The sequence below is a fragment of the Lipotes vexillifer genome, unplaced genomic scaffold, assembly GCF_000442215.2.
Source record: "Lipotes vexillifer unplaced genomic scaffold, Lipotes_vexillifer_v1.1 scaffold53, whole genome shotgun sequence".
NCBI classification, from domain to species: domain Eukaryota; kingdom Metazoa; phylum Chordata; class Mammalia; order Artiodactyla; family Lipotidae; genus Lipotes; species Lipotes vexillifer.
The window spans coordinates 3,215,220-3,223,863 of NW_006791814.1; the positions used below are offsets into that span (position 1 = coordinate 3,215,220).

At 45.9% G+C, this 8,644-nt stretch overlaps 1 protein-coding gene across 2 annotated transcripts in view; it reads left to right on the forward strand.

The window, feature by feature from the left end:
* The window catches only part of IFT52 (intraflagellar transport 52), a 33,237-nt gene extending 30,724 nt beyond the window's left edge, over positions 1 to 2,513 (forward strand). For both annotated transcript variants that reach the window (XM_007464752.1, XM_007464753.1), the window contains 2 exons: positions 259 to 404; positions 2,242 to 2,513. In XM_007464752.1, coding sequence (XP_007464814.1) covers positions 259 to 404; positions 2,242 to 2,289 — 194 coding nt within the window. In that variant the 3' untranslated portion in view covers positions 2,290 to 2,513. The remainder of the gene's footprint in view (positions 1 to 258; positions 405 to 2,241) is intronic.
* The last annotated feature ends 6,131 nt before the right edge of the window (positions 2,514 to 8,644 follow it).

The window sequence follows — 8,644 nt, forward strand, 5'->3', positions numbered from 1 at the left end:
ATCTGGTAATAGCGAGCCAGAACCTGGCTAGCTTTATTCTAATTAGGAGTGTCACACTTTTGTCCTAATTTACAAAAACAGCACATCAGAGATCTCTACAGCTTGTCACTGTTTAAGTCCTTTGGTCACATTACCCAAGGGAGAGGTGAGTGATCTTGAGAGATGTAGGAACCTGACAGGGATACCCAAACCACAGTAAGTCTGTACTTGGGGAAGGGCAGAGTCACGGGTGAATCTAACTGCCCCAACTGTGCTTAGGTACTGAAGAAGACCTGGAATTCTACATCAGGAAGTGTGGTGACATCCTTGGAGTCACCAATAAACTACCAAAGGACCAGCAAGATGCCAAACATATCCTCGAGCACATCTTCTTCCAAGTGGTGGAATTCAAGAAATTGAACCAGGTACAGAACCCAGAAGGCCCACTCAAGTGGGAGTCCTTCCAGTGCTGATATCATCCATAAACTGGACTTCTCGTGTTCCATGCCATTCATTCTGCAGGCATTTCACATCTACTAGGTGAACAAAACAGACGACGTTCCCTGCACTTAGGGGACGTATATCTAGCTGGAGGAGACAGTAAACAATAAACGTAATGCATAAGTAAATCACATAGGATGCTAGGAGATGATAAGCGCTGTTAAAAAGTAGAGCAGGTTCAGAGGGATCAGTGTGCTGAATGTGGTGATATTAAATTAAATAGGGTGGTCAGGATAGGCCACACTACAAAGCTGAGCAAAGACTTGAAGTTGTTGAGGGAGTTGGCCATGGAGATAGCTGGGGGACAAGTGTCCCAGGCAGAGAGAAGACCTGTGCAGAGTCCCTAAGGCTGGGCTCTGCCTGGCTTGTTTGAGGGACAGCAGTAATGCTTGTGTGGCTGGAGATAACTGAACCAAGGATGGAGCAGCAGGACGTGAGGTCAGCACCTTATGTTAGAAATCATCTTGCCCAGGGCTGAGGACCAAGAACTTAAAAATTATGCCTGGCCTTCATCTTGCATATCCCTGGGCAGGATTTCTAAAATTAAATGTCCAGCCAAGGTTGGTAAATGGGCATTCATTTATATACTACTGATGAGAGAATAAGCTGGTTCCACTTTTATGGAGATATTTTTTATAATATCGTTCAGAAGCCCTAAATATATATATGTATACCTTTGACCCAGCAATTCTAATGCTTAGAATTTGTCTTAATAATATAATCCTGGGATTTCCCTGGTGGTCCAGTGGTTAAGACTCCACACTTCCACTGCAGGGGGCACAGATTCAATCCCTGGACGGGGAACTAAGATCCTGCATGCCATGTGGCATGGCCAATATATATATATATATATATATATATATATATATATATATATATTCCTGAATGTGTGCAGATTTACCAGTCAGGATGCTCAGTTAAGCACTGTTTTAATTGAAGAAAAAATTTCATCAGTGGGAACAAGTCCCTAGGGTGCATCCATAAGAATAAGAATGTTTAGAAGGATGTCTAAGGACTTAGGAAGACATTCATGATACAGTAAATGGGTGGGGGGAAGGACTATAAAACGGTATAAAGAGAAAGTCCATTTTTCATACACACACACACACACACACACACACACACCCACACACACACACATGAGATTTTAGATGCTGAACAGAAAGACTGATTAGGATCTGAGCCACTACTGGCGGGGGCTGGCTCTGCTGTGTACTCATACTATAATATATGCCTCGTATGTGCCGGCCTAGTGCTAGGTGTCAGGGCTGTGGCAGTGAATGCTGTCGTTGCTATCTGCCTGAGCTACGTGCAGTGAGCGAGACAGGAACATCTGGGCAATTAGAGTGCTCTGAGATCAGTACCGGGAAAGCAACTCAGAGGCAGGGTATTGGTATACTTGCTCAGCACTGAAATGTGGGATGGGGGCCAGGTAGATTCCCAGCAGTACTTACCTTGGTGGCAAGGCAGGGTCAGGCCCCTAAGGCCAAGGTAAGAAGTCTGGTGTGGTGTCTGCATCAGTACCTTCAAATGTGTTTGCTCCCCATTCATCATGGTGGGTGGTGGGCTGTGGTCAAAGCCCTGTCCTGGTTGTGAAAACTTAATTCTCGGGCTGGATTTAGCCTTAAAGCCCAGAGATTAGCTATGTGTCCCAATTAATGATGATTTAGAATCTCTAATCAAAGTCCAAAACAACAAAGAGTTCACATTTCAGGTTTTGAACTGAAATTCTAAAATTCTATGTCTTATTCCCTCATCCAGGAACATGATATTGATACAAGTGAAACGGCATTCCAGAACAATTTCTGAGGACCAAGCCTCTTCAAGCATTTTCTGCCCCCTTATTCTCTCTTTATAAACTCTTTTTGAATTGTCCCTCAATTCTTTATCGAAATTGTCTATACAGTCTTTCTTCTATGAGCTGTGGAAGGTCTGTGCATCTTCTGTAGTGCCCAGAGAGGGATAACATTTCTAACTTCTGTAAGGTATGTTCCATTTTTTAAATTAAATCTGTTTGAATCTGTACTTTTATAATTTATGCATCAGTCTTTCATTGAAGTCTTTTCTCCAGTTCTAGATTTGAGTCTCTTTTATCAGAAGCATAAATAACTCTCAAGCTTATGAATACTGTACAGCTTTTGGACTAGCTCAAAAGGATAGAAAACAAACTTAACCCACAGTCTGTTTGCCTCACTGTACCTAATGAAAAAGGTAAAACAGTTGTTAGGTATCTTCTTTACATAGCTCACTCACTCCTTCATCTCCCAGCTGCACACAGGCACAACCATTTGGAGGCTGTTGCCTTAACCCACACTTTGTCCATCTCCTCTGAGCTCCTGCCACTCGATTCTATCATCGTTTTAGGTTATGATGCAGGGCAAAACGTGATCATCTGTCCCAAGGACAATGGGAGAGACTGTACCTGCTTGAATGGAGCAGTTGATGTGGAAATGCACAGCATTTGTGCATTGTGCAAATGTACTGGATACACTGGGAACCAGCTTTGGGGAAAGCCTGAAAGCCAGATAGAAGATTGCAGAACCACTGCCTGTGTGTAAGGGATATGGTGCAATGGGAATAGCTTAGCTGGTGGGTTCTGTAAAGATAGAACTTTGGAAGGAAGGCCATTAGGGGGAGTGTCATATAACTCCAAAAGGAAGTAACGAGAGCACGGATTTAAGATGCTCTTGTAGGAAAGGTGGCATTCTGAAATAGATTTGGTCTGGGCGTTAGAGGTCAGGTTGGCAAGATTTTGAGCCTGACTGCCTGGGACAGTGGTGGAGTTTTTGGAAGACGGGGATTCTGAAGGGTGAGCTGTTTCAGAGCATAGGAACCAGTTGAGACAGTGGCAATTCGTGCAAGTGGTAATAACCAGTAAATAGCTAGAAATACCTAACTAAGGCTTAGGGAAGGTGTCCAGTCTCAAGATTTGAGTTGTTCACATGGAGTTGATAATTGAAGCCAGGAAAATAGTCTGTCGAGGAATTAACATTTTTGGAAGTTCATTTTTAAAAATTTTTATTGGAGTACAGTTGCTTTACAGTGTTGTGTTAAGTTTCTGCTGTACAGCCAAGTGAATAGTTATACGTATACATATATCTCCTCTTTTTTAGATTTCCTTCCCATTTAGGTCACCACAGAGTATTCAGTAGAGTTCCCTGTGCTATATAGTAGGTTCTCATTAGTTATCTATTTTATACATTTTTGGAAATTTAAAAGCTTGGGGAGAAAGGCTCAAGTCACGTCCTGAATTTCAAATGATTTATTCATGTTAAGGCTCTGTAGGCTTCCATTCTCTCACACTGAAGCCCTAGTGCAGGGCTTATTCAGAGTAGCCAAGCCAGAACACAGTGTTAGGGATCGGGGAGGCCACTTTGCTCAAAGGGCAGACCTGGGGGCCAGCTGAGAACAAGCAGCTGTGGAACAGCAGGGAGTGTCATGGAAATGTATTTGGAATACATTCCAAAAATGTGCTCAACAATTACCTCCCATCCCATGTGCTCTTCTCTTACGCTGTGGTTTTGGTTCTCCTGCCATTGAGAGGTGAGATCTCTGTTCCCTCCCTCTCAATCTGGCACTATGTTACTGACACTGTGACTTCTGAGGCTAGGTCATAAAAGGCTATACAGCTTATGCCTGGTTCACTTGGGGCACTCGGAGCCTCCATACAAGTCTGCAGCCACCTGGATAGGCTACGTGGATATGCCACGTATAGATGTTCTGGCCAACAGCCAGAGGTCCCAACCTGTACGAGCATCACCTGCTAAATACGTGAATGAAGAGGACTCCAAACATGAAGTCACCCCTAGTCTTCTGAGTTGTCCTAGTTGAGTTCCCAGACATCATGGAGCAGAGACAAGCTGTCCCTGCTCTGACCTTCCTCAATTCCTGACCCACAGAATCTATGAACATAAGAAAATGGCAGTTTTAAGCCATTAATTTGGAGTAAACTGTTATGCAGCAGTAGATAACTACAATTTTATTTGTTATTGAGGTAACTGGTGTATAACATTCTGTGTTTCATGTGCACATTACATTTCTACTCCCCTATCTCCTACAGTGTGCTCACCACCATAAATTTAGTTTCCATCTGTCACCACACAGTTGATCCCTTTAATCCACTTTGCCCTCCCCCCCGCCTCTTCCCCTCTGGTAACCACTACTCTCTTCTTTGTATCTACGTGTTCATACCTACAATTTTATTTTTTATCTTTTCATAAATTTACTTATTTTATTTATTTATTTTTGGCTGCGTTGGGTCTTCATTGCTGTGCATGGGCTTTTAGTTGCGGCGAGCGAGGGCTGCTCTTTGTTGTGGTGCGCGGGCTTCTCATTGAAGTGGTTTCTCTTGTTGCAAAGCACAGGCTCTAGGTGTGCGGGCTTCAGTAGTTGTGGCGTATGGGCTCAGTAGTTGTGGCTCGCAGGCTTAGCTGCTCCGCGGCATGCAGCATCTTCCCAGACCAGGGCTCAAATCTGTGTCCACTTCATTGGCAGGCGGATTCTTAACCACTGCGCCACCAGAGAAGTCCCATACCTACAATTTTAGAAGGAACTTTTTTGGATCTGAATCTAATCCAACTTCCCTTTCCAACTGGGACACAAAGGACTAGGGAAACCTAGGTCCAGAGGAGCACTGCCTGCCTGCTAACCTGGAGCTTCTCCCCCCACACTCTTGACTCGAGAAGGTTCCTCGGAGGAAGCAAGGCCTGTCCTGCCATGCGTCAGCTGCCTTTTCCCCTTCGTCTGTGGGTGACTTGTGGCAAGGATGTATGTTTTTCCCCAACTTCTTATGAAAAACTTGAAACATAACAGAAAAGTGGTAAGAGTAGTACAATAAACACCAGTACCCACCACCTACTTTCAAAAGTTAACATACTGCCATATATACTTGATGTGTGTATAATTTTTCTTACTGAACATCTGAAATTAAATTTCAGATATAATACTTTACCCCTTAATATACATCATTGTATAACTACAACACACCATTATCATATCTAATATTTAATATTTATTCAGGTGTCTCCCAACTGTCCCCAAAATGTTTTATAGATGTTTTTTCAAGCCAGGATCCAGTCAAGTTTCACATATTGGATTTGTCTCTTTAGTTTCTTTAAATCCAACACACAGTCTCCCTACCTCTTTCTTTGCTTCCTTTTTCTTTCCTTTTTTTTTTTAAATAACATTGACTTTTTGAAGAGACTAAATTAGGTGTTCCACATTCTAGATTTATCTGATGTCTATTAACTTGTCCCTTTATCTCCTTTATTTCCTGCATACTGGAAGTTAGACATAAAAGGCTAGCTTTGAATTAAACATTTTTGGCAATAATATTTCATAGGTGATGCTATGTATAATGTCAGATTGGTCCACTATTAGTGAAGTTAAGTCTAAACCATTGATTAAGATAATGAGCAGGGCTGTTTTTAAATTCAAACACGAGCCCTTTATCCCAGATGCTGTTCACCTATGTGCACATAAGCCACTTGAGATGAAAAAGTTAACTGACTCAAACAAGTGTTTCGACTTCACTCTTTAAAAAAAACACACACACACATACACACAAAACAACAATAAAGTGGTAGTACCAGTCCTAGCAGGTAGCAGCGAAAAAAAAAAATTGTTGGAGACTTTGTTGAACTCAAAAAATCTCTCATCAGAGAAATGCTGGTATCAAAACGAAGAGGAGGGGGCTTCCCTGGTGGTGCGGTGGTTAAGAATCCTCCTGCCGATGCAAGGGACACGGGTTCGATCCCTGGCCCGGGAAGATCCCACATGCCGTGAAGCAACTAAGCCCGTGCGCCACAACTACTGAGCCCACGTGCCACAACTACTGAAGCCTGCGCGGCTGGAGCCCGTGCTCCGCAACAAGAAAAGCCACGACAGTGAGAAGCCTCCACTCGCCACAACTAGAGAAAGCCCGCGCTCAGCAATGAAGACCCAACACAGCCATAAATAAATAAATAAATTTATTTATTTAAAAAAAAATGAAGATGAGGGACTTCCCTGGTGGCCCAGTGGTAGAGAATCCACCTTGCAATGCAGGGGACACAAGTTCGATCCCTGGCCTGGGGAACTAAGATCCCACATGCCACAGGGCAACTAAGCCCACGGGCCACAACTACTGAGCTCTCACACCTCAGCTAGAGAGTCCGCGTGCCAACTACAGAGCCCACGCTCTCTGGAGCCTGCGCGCCACAACTAGAGAGAGAAAACCCGCACTTCCCAACTAGAAAGCAGCCTGCGGGCTGCAACGAAGAGCCGGTGTGCCACAACTAAGACCCTATGCAGCCAAAAATAAATAATAAGTAAATAAATCTTAAAAAAAAGGGCTTCCCTGGTGGCGCAGTGGTTGAGAGTCCGCCTGCCGATGCAGGGGACGCGGGTTCGTGTCCCGGTCCGGGAAGATCCCACATGCCGCGGAGCGGCTGGGCCCGTGAGCCATGGCCGGCGAGCCTGCGCGTCCAGAGCCTCTGCTCCGCAACAAGAGAGGCCGCAATAGTGAGAGGCCTGCGTACCGCAAGAACAAACAAAAACAAAAACGAAGAGGCGATAACATAATGAGAGAGATGTATGGGTGACAAAGGGTCTCTCCTCCCCCAAGAGCACGGAGGAAAACTTATAGTATCTTATGATAGATCATAGATCCATTGTGTGGCTTTTGCTAAGTTACTTCTTATTCATAAAATCATATATGAGAGGTTTTCAAACTCTCTCGTAAAAGGTCCTAGAGCGCTACGAATGCCTTAAGGAAATTTAAATTTAATTAAAAAAATTTTAGGTAATACATAAGCACGGGGCTGAAGGATGTTGAAAGAGAATTTCACCCTCTTTAGCCATTCAGTTCCTCTTTCTGCAACCAATGTTATTAATTTCTTCCGCTGCCTTCAAGAGACAGGAAGAAATATATACCTTAAAAAGAGTAATAAATCTTGCTTATACCAAATTTTAACACGAAGCCCACTAATGATTCATCCTAGGGTTGCGCTCCTGGAGCTCACAATGCGAGAGAGAAATTAACTTCGTAAGAGTTGCTGACGGTGACAGATAGCGTGAAGGAAACTTGCAGTGTCGGGGGCTTGTGCAGGGCTTGCTGAGCCACACGGCGAGTCAGGGACGGCTCGAGGTAGAGGGGGATCAACCGGGCTCCGGGCCGTGACCGCCATAGTGTCGGAGGCCGGCGACGTACCTGCCCTGCTCCCTCTCCTCCCCCGGGACTTTCACCCGTCCTCTCACGATCAGGCTCCCAGGGAGTATGGCTCAGAGGGCGCGGGGCCGGCGGGGTCACCGGGCGAGACCGCGTCGCGGGGAAAGTCTGCGGGAGCTCCACAGCCCAGCAGCCGGGATCCAACCTAACCCCAAGCCCGCGCCCTATAATGACGTCAGGCGGTGCGACTCCCGCGATGCCTCGCGCGGAGCCGGAGCCGGAGCGCGCGCCTGGAAGTGGGCCCGCTCTGGGCGGAGGCGCGGGCCCAGTGGTCAGACGGCCTGAGATCTTCGGCCTTTATTCACTAGTTGGACCCCTCGAAACAGGTCACGTCTCTTGTCCCTGGTCACTGTGGGCGGCGAGAGACTGCCAGGTGGACTCCAAGGCCTGATTTTCCCTCTCCATCTTCACAGAGGTGGGTGATGTTACCTTCAAGTGCGGCCGCGGGGCCTGGCCGGGCTGGGCCGTGCAGGTGGTTTCCACCCGCCTCTGGACTAGGCCTTGGTGTCCGTCGTTCGTTCCCTCCCTGAATTTGTGCCCTAACTTCTTAATCCGCGACTCCTTCCAGCTTGATTGCTGAACTGCAAGTGGCCATGTTACAAAAGGAAGAACTAAATGTTTGTGAAAGCTGATGCCCCAGAAGGCCCAGGATAAGAAGTCAGAGGTGTGGGCTGGACGTGGTGTGTGTATTAAAGCAGTCCAGGATCCTGGCTCTTCTCTTGGAGTCTCATCCCCCTCATCAGGAATGCAAGAGATTTGCATTAGTTCCCCGATTGACCAGGGATGGAACCCGTGCCCCGTGAAGTGGGAGTGCGGAGTCCTAACCACTGGACCGCCAGGGAATTCCCAGAAGGTTTCTAAGAGACCAAATTCTCACCCTTTGCAATTGCATAAATGAGGACACAGCTGGGGCGGGCATGAGTCTGGACAAGCCCACGCAGGGTTGATTGCCCTGTT